General features: G+C 38.6%; 2 protein-coding genes across 5 annotated transcripts in view; one reads left to right on the forward strand and one right to left on the reverse strand.

Moving 5' to 3' along the window:
- Window positions 1-3,250: 3,250 nt before the first annotated feature.
- Window positions 3,251-8,680, forward strand: LOC128864074 (uncharacterized). Its single transcript, XM_054103563.1, has 5 exons — window positions 3,251-3,448; window positions 3,575-3,713; window positions 7,332-7,417; window positions 7,528-7,681; window positions 7,776-8,680. The coding sequence occupies exons 1-5, from the start codon at window positions 3,374-3,376 to the stop codon at window positions 8,237-8,239; spliced, it is 918 nt and encodes a 305-aa protein (XP_053959538.1). The 5' UTR covers window positions 3,251-3,373; the 3' UTR covers window positions 8,240-8,680.
- Window positions 8,681-11,697: 3,017 nt separating this feature from the next.
- LOC128863760 (beta-1,4-glucuronyltransferase 1) overlaps window positions 11,698-16,426 on the reverse strand; it is a 28,009-nt gene continuing 23,280 nt past the window's right edge. For all 4 annotated transcript variants that reach the window (XM_054103076.1, XM_054103078.1, XM_054103077.1 and 1 more), the window contains exons 3-5: window positions 14,750-15,184; window positions 14,367-14,676; window positions 11,698-12,121 (exon numbers count right to left, since the gene is read on the reverse strand). In XM_054103076.1, the coding sequence (XP_053959051.1) occupies window positions 11,924-12,121; window positions 14,367-14,676; window positions 14,750-15,184 (943 nt within the window). In that variant the 3' untranslated portion in view covers window positions 11,698-11,923. The remainder of the gene's footprint in view (window positions 12,122-14,366; window positions 14,677-14,749; window positions 15,185-16,426) is intronic.

Consider the following 16,426-nt stretch of genomic DNA (forward strand, 5'->3'; position numbering starts at 1 on the left):
AACATGAATAAAATCAAATCCTAGTATTTGGTATGATAACCATTAGACTTTACAATCGCTTTAAGTCGTGATGGCTTTAAATTCACCAAGTTTTCAGTTACAGCTGGTGGTATTTTATTCCATTCCTCTTGAAGGACGTTTTTCAGTTGTCCCTTATTTCTAATCGGATGTTTACGTATTTGTCGCTTTAAATGTTCCCATAAATGTTCGATTGGGTTGGTATCCGGGGACTGTGGCAGTGTTTTCGCACATTGTATAACAGCCACTCTCATACAATGTTGGATGTGTGCTTGGGGTCATTATCCTGCTGGAAGATAAACGTTCCTCCAAGGCCCAATTTCGTAGCGCTTTCTTTTAAAATATTGTTCAAAATATTTAAGTAACTATATCGGTCCATAATATTTTCGATAAATACCAAGTTTTCAACCCCGGTCGCAGTCATGCATCACCAAACCATCACGGAGCCCCCTCCATGCTTCACAATGCCGGTCATATTGTTTGGATCCAATTCCGCGTTAACTTTTCTCCGAACTTTTTCACGGCCATCAGATCCACTAACTTACACTCATCAGAAAATATAGTATGGCTTGGTTCCAAAACGTTTAGTCATATTTTTCATGATTTTTTGCGAATGAAATCCGTTTACTCCGATTGACACTATTCACGAAGGGCTTTTTCCTCACATTGCGTGTTAGTCCGTACCGAATTTAGTCTTCCTTACTTGTTTTGATTATAAAATTAAATGCTTTGTAAACTGTCTTAAACTGCTTTCAACTGTATCTCGAAGCATTGCGCTCGTAAATAATATAAAACCGTATGCAGTTCCAGCGTAAAGTCTGTGTAGAATGTTTAGTGCCTTTCAAACTGTTTTAAGAAATAGTAAAAAAGCTTTGTAAGCTAATTTTTTACGGCGGGTACAAGTCAATGGTGCATGAGCTTTTCCAAGCTTTTTCCCACAAAACGATACAAAGGCTTAAGGTGCGATCAGACATGACAAGAAAAGTGCTTTTACAATACATTTTGCTGACAAACTTTTTTACTTTCCCGGCGACGGCCAACTGGCAAGAACAAAATTCTTCCAATCAATTTCGAAACGGAAACTTGCATAGTCTGCCCGCAATAATCAGAAATCTAATTATTTGGAAAATTTCTTTCAAGTTGTTAAGTTTTTAGTTATTTTTTTGTATAGAAATTACTATTCAAGTGTTGCCGGTTAGAATTAAGGGAACAGATGTGGAAGTTAAAAAAAAATTAATAAAATACAATACTAAAAGTGCTAATAATAAATTTATGGGCGTGCACGCCGCAATAATTTTTTTTGATAAATATGGGCAAAAGTAGAAGAAAAATATACCAGATTAAAAGATGTTTACTTTTGTAAGTGCAAAAATGTAAAAATATGCAACACTTTCTTAAAACTCTCGAATTATATGCTGATGACACCTTTCCCCCCCACTTCGGCACACATTTGTTGTAAGCTAATAATTTCGAGTGTATAGATGTGTTTGTTTAATAACTTAAAACTAAATTTATTTATGAGTTGCAAGTCGCTTTAAGCCCGTTTTGGGAACACGATGGATACGAAGTATACAAGGCAGCTGTCCCTATACATTACTTTGCAGAAACTTAGCAAAAGCAAGGTGGATAACTTAACGACACCTTTCTGAACGCATTGGTGTAGGCACAGGAACAACTCATAAAGTGTTTCCTAAAACTATAAAGGCAATTCAGACAGATTCAAAAGTAAAATTTCTTGCTCCAATGTTACTGAGCAGCAAAACGTGATGGAAAATTTCCAAATGAACCGAGAAAATTCCATTTCGTTATTGGATGTATGGGTGGTATTCGTTTTCATCGAGCCTGGCGTCAAGGTAAATGCGAAAATCCGAAATATTATCGGGAGAGTATTCGCCGTGCCGTAGCCGTGGGCAGACAAACATTTCGGTGGCAGACCATGGACGTTTCAACAGGACTCGGCACCGTCTCACAAAGCTCGAGTGAACCAAGAATGGCTAAAAAACAACATTCCGAACTTCATAACGTCCACATAATGGCTCTGAAATTCACCATACGCGAATCCGATGAATTATTCTCTTTGAGCCATTTTGGAGAGCAAAATCCGAATTAAAAGATTCACCAGTCTCGAGGCGCTGAAAAAAGCCATTGTCACCCACGTCTCATCACCTATTATGATGCGCTGTATAAAATTGTGTCCATATTCACTTGCTCAAGCCTTGTCTTCAGCCACCTTCTTCCGATTAATTTTTTGAAAGGAATTCAACTCTCTTGGAACGAGTCGAGCAACCAAGCGTCTCATGCCCAATTGATGGTATAAAATCTTGCGAATTGAGTCGTTAGACTCACTAAGGTCACGAGCGACCTCCCTCAAACTTAAATAATAGTTTTTCAGTTGAAAGACGTTGATGGGCGACCAGATCGGGGCAAATTTTCCACCACTTCTCGGCCCTCTGCAAAAGCCTTATACCACTCGTAGACCCATGTTTTTGATAAAGCACACTCGCCATAGGCTTTCTGCAACATTTTCAACGATTCGACATACGAAATCCCGTTCCAAACACAAAATTTAAGACAAATTCTTTGTTCGGTATTTTTATCCATAGTGAAAAACGCAGAGCACACCTGCGGTTGACTGATATAATTAAATGCCAAAAACCAGCTAATTGACAAATCGCGCTCATGCTCTGCGACACTATAGAAGACAGTTGTACCAACATTCCAGAAAAAAAATTTAGACATTGAAGTATGTGTAACACGCACTATTTAAATGAACAATTCCCGATATTTTTTTGACAGAATGTACTAAGGAAGTAATGACGCTATTCAATATTACATTGTGAACAGAAATATGAGACAAACTGTACACACATACATACATATTTATAAACACGTATGTACATACAAGAATAATAAAAAAAGTGTATTAAAGACAGATATACAAACATTTCAAAGCCAAATGAATTTTCCATGTTTTTCACCAATGGCCAACAAACTCCCAGCTGATCTTTATCTCGCGTGACAGCGCATGCATAGTATTGTACCACTAGCGGATATTCATTCATTCACTTAATCAATCAGTATGCACACACAAACATATTACACACACATGTACATATGTAAGAGTGCAGGTATTCCAATCTCTGAACTTGGCGCTGGTGTAACGCCGAGCTTGATTTAGTTTTAGTTGAGTAAAGTTAAGGGAGCGCGTAAAATCTATATTATAGAACGCGAAGTAAAGAAATTAGCCCGGAAATTTAAATAAGCAAAAAATATGAATATAAATGTAAATAAAACGTGTACGATGTGCCTGTTGTGCCTGTTCTTTTAAAAACCAAAATTTTATAAACAAATCGAAATGCTATGGATGGAAACATATCTTTCCTGCTTTTCAGTGCGTTTGGGCCTCATTGTAGTGGCAGCTTTGGGACTCGTGAGTGACGTTTTTTTTTCTTCTATGTATAAACAAATATTGAAGGTCAAATGTTTACGTTACGAATACATATACACCTTTATTTACATGTGTATGTATGTATGTGTGCATTGTATATTTCTGTAGGTTCATGTATTCATAGGGACAGTTTTGTTAATTTCAATGGGCATGGACGCACTGGATCCAATAGTAAAACTCCTCAAAAACGATGACGAATATGGCAAAATGCTTACGGTGCAAAAAACTTTGAACTGGATTGAGAATCGTAAGTCCAATAGCTGAGAAAATAATATTTATAGGTAATAGTTGAAGTGAAAAGTTCTGAGTATTTTTATACGTTTTTTAATTTATTGTTTTTACTCTTTTTTAAGTTTTGCTTTTCCTTTTTTTGAATTTTTTGAAGTGAAACTTCTTAGACGTCGATGGAGGAGCGAGAATGGAGTGTAAAATTTCAAGGCTATGCAACGTTTTGGGCATTTTCATTCCGCGAGAGAGAAAAAAGATATAACGTAGAGGAAAAGGAGAGAGAGCTATGCCTTATATATATCTTAGATATACTTTAGGCTATTTTTCCTGAGGTTTTCCTTGTGGTTGCTAATTTCCTAGTGAGAAATAACACTGCCTACTTTTTGGCGCTTGTTTGTTGGTGCAAACTGGAAGGAAATACATTTTTGGTGCCTACTTTTTGGCGTTATATTTCCTTGGTGCCTACTGTTTGGGGCATTTTTTGGTCCCAATTTTTTTGGCGTTTTTTTTTTTTGGTGCCTACCTTTTTGCGCTTATTTCCATTTCCTGGCTAGTGTTTGTGCGCACTATAAAGTGCTATCCATTCCGGCGTCGGATTTATTGGTATTGCCTTGCGGTAATTTGTGCCGTTGCTGCGGTCCTGGAATCGCTGCGTTTGTGTGGGTGATAAACGCTCGGAGTAGTGCGCGTTGTTGCCACGATTGCCAACGTTCAACCCTTCCCGGTTTTTCGTAAATTTTGTCTATTTGTATTCTCTGCAAATGTTGTGAATTTATTTAGATATATATTCTTTCTCTCTCTCTCTCCCTCATTCTCTCTCGGGTCTCTCCTTCTATCTTTGTCTGCCTTGAAAATTTCACTTCAGTTATGTGTACTACGCTACACTCACTTTTTTCTTCTACTTCTATTACGAAAAATTGACTATAGTTCGGAGTATCGAAATTGCTTAAAATATACGCAATTTTCTTTGTTAATTATCACACATTCTGAAAGCGATTTCATAATTCCGTGCCCCAAAAATATCTATATGCATTCTGGAGTAATTTCATGTGATTCAAGTGATCCAAGTTTTTTGGACGTTATCTAAAGTCAATTAATGGAAAATTTTTTTCATTTTTTGGCTTGCATGCACGGAAAGATCCTGACCGATATTTCGGAGCTTCCCGGAATGGTGGACTATGCAATCCCACCTACCAGTGCCACCACAACATACGCGACCCACCTACACTCAAGGGAGGAGTGGCAACAGGAAATTGTAAAAAAGGGCAAGTCCATCCCCAGATTTACGCTGATGGCTCAAAACTCGATGGGCGGAGACGCATATTTCATCAATTTTCGGCTCGCCGACTACAGCAGTACTTTTTAGATTAAAAAATCAAATTTTAGATTAAAAAGTGGATACATCTGTCAATTCGATACAAGCTGAATCCCGGAACTTTTAGACAACCCAATATATAGTCTGTCTTATAGACGCCTGACCGCCATATCTTACAAACGAACAAACTGCATTGTATGGACTTACAATATTTATAATACCTCCTCCTCTGGCTAAAATGGCTTCACAATTTCGAGTCATATTTTTGTTAATTTTTGCGGAAATTGTGGAAGTAATCGGCTACAAATCAGCCGGATTTACCTTCATAACTTTTTGAACGTCCATATTCGATTTCCTTTGAGTTTTTGCTTAACTATTGCCCAAACATTTTCAATAGGATTCGCATCACGCGACAGTCAAGGCCAATCCAACATTTCGATCACATTTTGGTGTTTGCACTCTACGCACCTTCAGTTTCGACACTGGAGATCGTTGACTTCTTGTAAAATCCAAAGTTGGCTAGTTCTTTCAAACAACTTTTTGATAAATTGTATACATCAAAACTGCGTTCGAATTGGCGGAAGACACAAATAAACGCTCAAATCTTTTTTCGGAGAAGCAGCCCCAAACAGGAACCTTAACTGGATGCTTAGCAGTTCGTTCAAGTTGTCGATTATCAACAGTACACTGGGACCGACGTATGCAACTATTCGCCCAAAAGGAAGACTTATCCGTTTACTCAACTCCCTTCTGAACTTGCCTTAGCCCAAGCAAGCCGTTTTTTAATGTGTGAAAATGAGAACAACGATTTTTTTCCAATTTGGAGGTCTCTTGCAAGTAAACGTCCGCGAATCGTGTCTTTGGATGCACCAACACTACTTTTCTTATAACTGCTTCAGCTTCACGCAACGATAAGTTCGACTTTATCACAAAAAAATCAATGATCTTCTGATATTGCTTTGAGAGGTAATTACTTTTTTCGGGCCTCGTCCGAGGAAGTCGTCAACGCTTTTAACTTTGGTGGGCGGTTGCACTTCTTCAAATATTTTGCTGCACGTGCAATTTGTGAACCTTTAGGGAGTGTGCATAGGAATACTGCTTCGAATCGTTTTTCATACGCAGGACAACGTACGCTTTTGATTGGGTATTGAAATAAGTTTCTGCCCTCGTAAAAGAGGTGTCGCTGCTCATACTAAATATTTTTGTGTTCGCTCTAGCAATATAGTCGTGATTTTAAGATGTTCATGTGAGGTCTCGATCGCAGTAGTTGGCATTCGTTTCAAGAGTAAAGATCCTTTTCTATCTGGCGTCAAAAATGTCTACGTTCGTCCCGAAAAACAGTGTATGCGGGAAGTCATGCTTCATTATTACCTTTTAAAGAAAAGTGCAGCTGAAACATGTCGTATATTCATTAATATTTACGGTAATCATGCTCCACCAAATACAACTTTTAAAGAGTGGTTTCGACGCTTCCAAAGTGGAAATGTCGACGTGAGTGATAAAAACCGCGAAGGGGCACCGAAATCGAAGATACTCAACTACAACAACCATTAGATGGACACGCATGTCGAACCCTTGATGATATGTCTGAAGTGTTGGATGTTGACAGATGAATCGTCGGTAAACGTTTGCAGAATGCAAGTAACTGGGCGCCACATCAATTGAAGTAGAGGGATATCGAGAGACGTTTGGTGATGGGAGAGATGCTTCTTGAACCGCAGAAAAGAAAAGGTTTTCTGCATCGCATCGTCATTGGCATCATTACCGACTGTAGCTAATGCATTTAAATTGAGCTCTGAGCTCTCAAAGAAAGGCGGCCGAAATGGGACGGTAGACATAACAAACTGATTTTGCTGCATAACAGCGCCAGGCCACACGTTGCTAAATCGGTCCAGAAATATTTAGAAGGGCTGAATTGGGAAATCTTGCCCCACCATTTGTTCCGATCAATGCAGTCAGCTCTTATTGAAGAGTGGTTCACTTGGATTGGAATGAATCAAGTCAAAATAATTCGGATCTTTCGTCAGAGAGTAAAGGCGCAGCTTCCAATGGCAAATACTTCACATAATATCAGGTATTACGAGTATTTAATTGTTTAAATAATTCGTAACTTTGGCTAAGAAAGGACGGAAAATTATTCCCAGATCCATAAATTTCTGACAAAACTAATAAATTGCACAACGCGTATTGCTAAAAGGATATACCTGTTTAGCAGAATTTACATTTTTTTATAAAGGAACTTTTAGTTTGAATTTTTTAGGTCACGCTTCTTTTAGTTTGACTGTACGTATACGAACATTTTTTTTATTTATTTCATTGCAGATTCCCAAGCATTTATAGCTATACTATTGACTTCTTTAGCGATACATTTGATTTGCTGCAGCCTTGCCATACTCGGAGCATTGAAGGTGGGCCATGTGTTTGTATCTACTTACGCATTGTTGTTGCATGGAGCACCTATTAAAGCATTATTAAAAAACCAAACCTCTAACATGGACATATTTTCTTCCATCCACAGCTCAAAAAGTGGCTTTTGCTCCCCTTCATAATCCACGAGCTCATACGCGTGACCTTCTACTTTGCTGCCCATATCATCCTTATGATTATTTTAAAGAAGAAACTTAGTTTAGGCCTCCTGATCGCCGTCACCTTGCTAGGTGGTTTCATATTACGTAAGTTTTCCTTTCATTTCTTTCACTTTTAATAATTGCATAATTCATTCACTTCGAGTAATTAAAACATTCCCATTTTCTCTTCATCATCAAGTATACTTAGCCTACAATTGGGCCACCAGTGTTGCTCTATTCCAAATCATCGAACTCGTGCACACCGAACGCTATCGCAAACTCTACGGCGATGATCCCTTCCACCCGCAACTACCACCGAACTACTCACACACTTCACCACCACAATATAGTTACGGTACTGTGGAGAATGTGCGTGTGCTGGTCACACCGCGTAGTGGGGATATTGATGAGCAAAAACAACGACAAACACAACGAATAGCGGTAAAGGCTCCAACTCAGCCAGTGATCGCGGTTTTACCGGCAAATTATGTAAATAATAATGGACCACTTTTGCAAAGCAAGCAGATGAGTAGTTTCCAACAACAACAGCAATATCAGAGAAGTGAAAAAGAGCGGAATGAATACAATGCAGAATTCGGTAATTGGCAGTGGTCCGAATTGATGGTTGGTAGACAGCGAAAGGCGCTGATTGTAGAGAATTGATGAGAGGCAGAAATTGGCATTCAAGAAAAATTTTAGACTGTTACGGATGTTAACAGGTTTCTAAGTGTTTTGTATGATAATTATACTTAAGTGAATAAAATTATGCGATGATCTGGGCAGAATAAAACTAATTACTAATAACAATTTATATATCAGTACTATGACAGACTCGGTCCCGCAGTCTGTAAATTTAAAATATTTAAAAATAATAATTATTTTCGAATATTGTAGGGAGTCGAAGAGAGCATAAGCTGACCTTTTTTAATACCCTTTCCGTCTGTTCCCAGGCTCGGTAATCTGCGGAATAGTTGAACGAAATTTAACTTTCAGATTTTCACTAGCAGACAAAGAAATTTCCTGAGTCGGTTATAGATTACTTTTCACCCCGAAAATATTACTATGCGCTTGCACTGTAAAATGCAGGTATTATTAGTTTATACAAATAAGAATTTATACAAATTATAAGAGTATTTAGAAATATTCGACAGTCACAAAAAAAATAAAATAAAATTATAATAATCAAAATTTTGTTTTTGATTTAAAACTAGGCAAATCTATTAAATGCCCTGATAGTACTTGAGCAACAACAACTTTCACAAGTATTTTATTTGTTTAAAAGTGGACTTACTTTGTCAAAATTTCCATGAGAATATAAAAAAACAAGCAGCAGAAAAGAAGCAGGCCCTTTGACAATCAAAACCAAAAGCGCACACAGATTGAATTCATTTCGATTTAAAATGAAAAGAAAATTTGAATTTCAAAATTAAAATAAACAAAATACAACTAAAATAATAAAATTTATGACCCCTACAATACTGTACCTGATCGACCTAACTGATTATTTGGGAAATGGGCTTATATATTAGTTGGAGATATTAAGATGGTCTAGGGCTCGAAAAGTTAGGGTATTTTCAGGAATTTTTTTGTGGAATAAAAAAAAATAAAAATGATATTTAAATTAACGATATTTTAAACGATATTTAAGAAACGAAATTTAAAAAACAAAAATTGAATTTTTGTATGTAAAAGAAGTTAAATGAAAAGCCTAAAAAATTTAAATACCGCTTTTCATTTTTTTATTGTAAAAACATTTCCTGAAAATACCCTTACTTAAAAATTTTTTTTTTTTTTTGCATGTAAAAGAAGCTAAATAAAAACCCTAAAAAATGAAAACTTCGTTTTTTGTAAAAATGCAGTAATTTCATTGTTTCACGTGCTGTATGGCAAGTAGTATTGAAAACTATTTTTATTTAATACGATGTTAATATACAGATTAATTTTGACCAAATTGACTTAAGAGCTATGCTATTTGGGACCTAAAGTGTTATTTATGAGACCTCCAATGGGCAGATATCCATAGCCCCCCAAAGCTGTTGATCTAACGGAGAAGATTGATGGGATTTAGTTTGGAGCATTGTCCCAGGCTGTCGAAAGGAACACCTAGTGACGTTAATCGTCTAGCTACTCAACTCGGACATTTACAGAGAAAGTGCGCAACCATCTCCTTCTCTGAAAGGTCCCCACAGCTACTGCAATAGGGGTTAAACTTAGTTTTTCCGCGTGTGTGCCGATTATCCAATGTCCGATAAGCACTGCTACAAGTGTGGAAATTAAATGGCGAAAAGTCGCCGAGACTATCTGAGTCCTGCGTCTATTGCACTGGGGTCATAGGATTTTCGAAATATCACACAAAAAAATGGATCTCAATAGTTTCTGTACTTTCCGGAGAAATAAAATATGCACATTCTTCTTTAACAACCGTCAGGGGGATGCCGATGAACAGGTGGGAGATCCTTGAGTCCAATTCAGTCCCTTTTCTAGCAAGCTCACATCCCTCTATGTTCGTATGTCCTGGAACTCAAATCAGGGAAATGTTACCTGCACATCCAAGAGATTTGATCTTCTTCTTAGAGGAGTCGAATAATTTGGTTCTGCACCATGGCGTCGTGGGAGCCTTGATCGCGACTTGACTATCGGAAAAAATGTTAATATTGCTTTTGCTCTGACGTTATCTAAGCATTCAGCATGCCTGCAGTATCGCAAAGACTTCTGCCTCAAAAACACTAGCAGTATTCAGTAATTTTAAGTATATAGATAAATTGGCGGACTTAGAGAAAACGCCTTCTTCCAACTCCGAATTTCATCTTGGAGCCGTCAGTGAAGACAGAGAGTAAATTTTCAAGGTCATGCAACGTTTTGGGCATTTTCGTTCCGCGAAAGAGATAAAAGATAGAACGTAGAGGAAAAGGAGATAGAGAGCTATACCTTATATATAACTTAGATACACTTTAGGCTATTTTTCCTGAGTTTTTCCTTGTGGTTGCTAATTTCCTAGTGAGAAATAACACTGCCTACTTTTTCGCGCTCGCTTGTTGGTGCAAACTTAAGGGAAATATATTTTTGGTGCCTACTTTTGGCGTTATATTTCCTTGGTGCCACTGTTTGGGCTCTTTTTTGGGTCCCAATTTTTTTTTTGGCGCTTTTTTGGTGCTTACTTTTTGGCGTTTATTCCCGTTTGCTGGCTAGTGCTTGTGCGTACTATAAAGTGCTATCCATTCCGGTGTCGGATTTATTGGTATTGCCTTGCGGTAATTTGTGCCGTTGCTGCGGTACTGGAATCGCAGCGTTTATGCGGGTGATAAACGCTCCGAGTAATGCGCGTTGTTGTTCTTCGTGTTTTGTAAATTTTGTATATTTGCATTCTCTGCAAATGTCGTGAATTTATTCAGTCTCTCTCTCTCTCTCATCCTTCCTCGGGTCTTTCCCTCTTTCTTTGTCTGCCTTGAAAGTTTCTCTTCTGTTATGTGTACTACGCTGCACGCACTTTTTTATATATATTCCTATAAAAGTATAGTTCATTCTACAACAAGAACCTTATAACTCAAAGCTCCCAGGTTAGGTTCGGTTATGTAAGCCAAGTTGCTTGTCGAAGACAATACACTCGGTGGCCCTAAAGCATATTGTGGTACCTGCATTTGATTTCCATCCCCTAACTAAGTTCCTTAAACCACTTAGATCTTTTCAAGATGGTAACTAGTCAGTCAAGATATTTTATATGGCTTTGAAGTGCAGGACATTCACAGAAGAGGTGTTGTACTGACTCCATTTCTTCTTCATCCACAGAAATACTGCACAAGTCATTGAGAGGTTCACCCATTCTGCTGGTTCTGCTGTGAGGACGCTAGTAGTTGATCTGTTGAATCCAAGCAGCTCCCAACTTTGTTCAAAATTCATAGTATAAGCAACCCCGAATCCCCGAATAACGAGTGTCAAGTTCAATTACAATGAATTTAAAAAAAATTGTCAGCCATATTAGATCAGCAATTTTCTTTTTTTTTCGTCACTCTTACTTTTTTCTTCTCATTTATATGGAAAATCATTTTTACCAAATATTTGGCCACTTTAACTAAAATTATCCCTTGAATAACCGATTAATAAATGTTCTTTCAAGTTCAGGGAATATTTTTCTTTATTCATTTATTTCTATATCTACATTAAACTACAATACTTTTTTTAATTACTAATATACATTTTACATATAAACATATATATACACATACATAACTACTATCTGTAGCATAGTAACTTAACTTAAACTACTTGGATTACAAAAAATTGGTATACGAAATAACAGTGGATAGCGTGGATAGCTTAAGCACACGTTTACATGTCTTGTAATAAATATCACGTTCGACACCTTCTATTCATTCCATATAAAATTCGATATTCTGGCTCTATTACTTTCTTAATAAGTTTATTCATGGCCGGCACATATTTGAGCCGAGTGGCCTTGGCATCGAAATATTTTATGCCCGGCGTGTGAACTAAAAACGCTGGATGCAGCACTAAGTAATCATATTCTAGCAAGCACATGGCATAGCCCTGTAAGAAAGAGTTTGATTAGTTGAAAAAATGTAAACTAAAATAATAAAAAAAATTACAATTAAAATTTATTCGAAAATCTTTTTAAAGCTTATGAATTCAGAAACCACTTTTAGATGCACGAAAACAATAAAGTATTTCGTAAAATACCTTTTCTTTTAAGATAAAAATCTAGAGAGAAATATTTTTCCTATGAAGAATCAAGCAAAAGATCGAAAACCAACTTCTCACTAAAATTAAGAATTTGTGACGCACTATGCCATAAGAAAACGTTGGTTTTTTTTTTGTCGGGACAACTAGCAAATGCAACACTCAGACATGAATTAAGTCCATTGTACTACATACACTTGGATTCCCTTTCAATTTTCTTTAAATCTACTCGATCTCCGAAGAAATCTGAATAGATCTTGTGGTGCCAAGGAGCCAAGATGGTCGCTGCTTAACACATCAGTGCCAAAGGCCTCTAACCTGATTCGAGCAAAGGCGGGGCAGACGCACAGGAAGTGGTCCGCCGTCTCATCGTCCTCTTCACAAGCTGGGCAGAGTACACTGTGTTGAGAAGCATAACCTGTCCGTGTGCTTCGCCCACAGAAAGTGGCCCTAAGTGGTCCAACCAGCCATCTGCACTCCCCTCTGCTTAATGACAGAAGGGTTTGCGACAGTCGATCGGACATGACAGGTAACATCAGTTTAGTCCATCTGCAGCCTCTCTTAGCCTGCCAAGCTCGCTTGTGGGTTGTAGTTACCCATTTGCTAACCGTGGCTTTGATGGCCGCAGAAGGCCAAAGAAGTTGGCCTCAGAGCCCATCCTAGCTAAGGAGTCAGATGTCTCGTTACCCACGATACCCACGTGTTCCGGGACCCATGCTAGCATCAGGCTATTATGTCTACCGACATTGTTCATCCTGGACTCGACTACTTCTGATGTGGTTGGGGGGCTGTCTAATGCCATAAGCGCAGCTTGGCTGTCGCTGCAGACACATACAGAACTGCCTCTCCATCTGTTTTCCACAAAGAAGTTCATCGCTTCTTGAACAGCATACACCCGCTTGAAACACAGATGCATGCATTCCATGAGTAAAGTGTAGTTTTGTCCCGCGGGATTTCATGTAGACCGCAGAGATGGAGCCGTGCGCCGTCCTGGAGCCATCCCTGAAAATGCGAAAACAGTGTTTTCCGGGCTCATTTTCTAAGTTTCACCACAACTGAGCCTCTCGCAGCACTACTACCCTGTATTTTGATGGCATGTAGTCAAGGGGCATGGAGAGAATCATTGGATTGAAGTCCATCGTCCGCATATGCTTGTGCATAGACTCCCGAATCGTTTAAGGTGGTGAGTGGTGATGAAAAATGTTAGTCCATCAAAATAGTGGCGCAGATGTCTTTAGTCTCTCAAGTGTAAGGCCTGGCTGGTATTCTGTTCGAAAAGTAATCATACTTCGTCAGCTAAAGGAAAGCAGCTCATTTATGTACTTTAATTGGATATTTCTTTTATTCACTCCACAGTACTCGTAATCGCCATGGTAACCAAGGCATACTTCAACTTTTATTTAAATGTTTAAAAACCCTGTTCATCGACTATTCAAACGATAACCTTAAGGTACAATTTAAATAAGACTTTTGCTGTTTTTGTTACCAATAATGTACCAAAAAAAATTCATCTCTGTTCATTTTTTTCAATATCAAAAGAGAAACTACTATATAGACCACCATGTATATTAGGCCGGGTCGATTTGTGGGGAGGCAAAAAAATCGCTCATTGCTCTGTGAAAATCATATTCTAGGGATCAAAATAAGAAACTTTGCCGAAGGAACCATACCTCTAAAACGAATTCCGATGTCCCCCAATTTGGGTCGAACTTTTTAGTTTCTTTTCTCATGTAAAGGCCAAAAATGGTGATATTTTGAAATGATTGTATGGGGAACCCCCCAGGGGAGTTCCAGCGGGTGTGCCACTGGCATGGGTGGATCGGCCGTCCAAAGTTAGTGGGGGTCGGTCATACATTTGGACTCGATTGGAGCACTCTAAATGGGTCAAAGTGGGATTTTTCGTTCGACCCAAATTGGGGAAAATCAGAATTCGTTTTAGAAGTATGGTTCCTTCGGCAAAGTTTCTTATTTTGATCCCTAGAATACGATTTTCACAGAGCAATGAGCGACTTTTAAATCGACCCGCCCTAATGTATATATATTTAAACTAAAACCTTTTCACATGTCTTCCTAACTCATTTTGTTGCTCGCTCACCTGTATGCGCTTATTCGATTGGCCCTCCCATGTGACACGCTCATCGAACATGGGCTCTTGATTATCGCTTATATAGAACGGCTCCCAAAAAGCAAATTTTCTTTCACGCTTTGCTTGCGAAAAAACTGTTAGCTCTTGTGCGTCTGTGGAATTCTCCCATTGTTTATGCATTGGCACCAAATGGCAATTTGTACATATTTTCGAATGGAAGGGTATCGCTGTTTTATTGTGCAACATTTCTACCAAATTTGTTTTATCTTCGGGAACTGAACTATCTTTGGTCACTTCAAAAACCGGCAGTACATAGACGCTGAAAAGGCAAATGAAAAATTATGATTTTAAATATTTTACCATACAAATATTTCACCTAACTCATCACTTACCGCTTCCCCTTGGCATCCAAATATACGCTTCGGTTGCTTTCAACCATTTCGAGAAAGAGCCGCGGTAAATTAGGCGTTGGGCTTAATTCAATATCTGAGGCGAATATGAAATGGGTATTGGCTGCTTTGCGTGCTATATTACGTCCAACATTTATGGGATAAGTCATATTGTGTACCGTCCTATACATTGCGGTAGAATTGACGTCTTCATAAGGTGGCGCGTCATCGCAGTTGTAAGGCCATAGCAGTGCTTCCTTTTCATTCAACGGTATGTGCTTTGGCATGTGATCAGCGGGAAAGTAAATGTGAAAGGTGACATAATCTCGAATATATTGGCTTTCCGGTAGGCAATTACGCACATATTGAATGCAACTCATGGTGGCATCGAAGTCGTAACCGGGCGCGAAGAGAGCAAAACTGACGGGTGCCAGCCAACTGGGGGAGAGAAGAGATATAAGAAGAGAAAATACTTTATTGTAATAATATAATAAAAATAAATTAAAAATATTATAGTGTTAGGAATTTAGCTGTAGATTATTATTGATTTTTCGAGCCTATCGAATTTCGCAGTTGTCGATTATTCTGAAAGTTGTTTGTTTGTAGGCTTAAGAATTAAAATATTAACTCCAAAATTTGTTTAAAAACTCTGATCCTTTTATACCTCTGACGGCTCCAAGATGGAATCGTCGGCCGGAGCAGGCAACTTCTCTAAATCAGCTTTTACCCTTTTACCGAATACTGCTTGTATTTTTCAGGCAGAAGTCTTTGGGCTCCTGCAGAATGCAAAATGCTTAGGGAATGTGGGAACGAGGCAGATATTAATATTTTTCCGACAGTCAACCCTCGATCAAGACTCTGACGATGCCATGGTGCAGATCCAAACTAGTCAACTCCTGTAAGAAGGAGATCAAATCTCTTGGCTGGGCAGGAAACATTTCTCTGATCTGGTTTCCAGGACATACGAACATAGAGGGAAATAAAATCACTGATGAGCTTGCCAGGAAGGGGATTGAAATGGGCTCAAGGACCTCCCACCTGGTCATCAGCATCAACGAGACTGTTGTTAAAGGAGAATTTGCACAACTTATTCACAGGAAAGCACAGAACTGATGGAGCTGTGTGTGCTATTTCAAAAATCTTATGGCTCTAGTATAATGGACGCAGGACTCAGATAGTCTTGGCGACTTTACGCCATTCAATTTCCCAACTCGTAGCTGTGGTCATCGGTCATTGGATGATCGACACACACGCGGAAAAGCTAAGTTTATCATTTAACGCCCATTGCAGAAACTGTGGGGTCCTTTCAGAGAAGGAATCTGTTGAGCACTTCCTCTGTAAATATCCCGGACTGGCAGCTAGACCACTAGCTAGGCTTATTTCTCTCCGAAATAAGCAACAAATTACAATCTTTACATTCCTTCCGAAGAACCATAGCATCAGATTTGTCTTCCATGTGCCCAATAGCCAAGTGACCTCACTTTTCCACCACGACAGAAGCAAGGCAAGACTGTCCACTGTCACCACTTCTCTTTACAGTTATTTTAGACGACGTCATGAGGAAACTCACAACGCAAAAAAGAGGTGTCGTTTAAGGCTTCACCAACGATCTCAAGAACTTTGGCTTCCCGACAACATCAGCTTCCTTTCACATAAGATTTCCGACATGCATACAAAAGC

The sequence above is a fragment of the Anastrepha ludens genome, chromosome 5 (genome assembly GCF_028408465.1).
Source record: "Anastrepha ludens isolate Willacy chromosome 5, idAnaLude1.1, whole genome shotgun sequence".
NCBI lineage: Eukaryota > Metazoa > Arthropoda > Insecta > Diptera > Tephritidae > Anastrepha > Anastrepha ludens.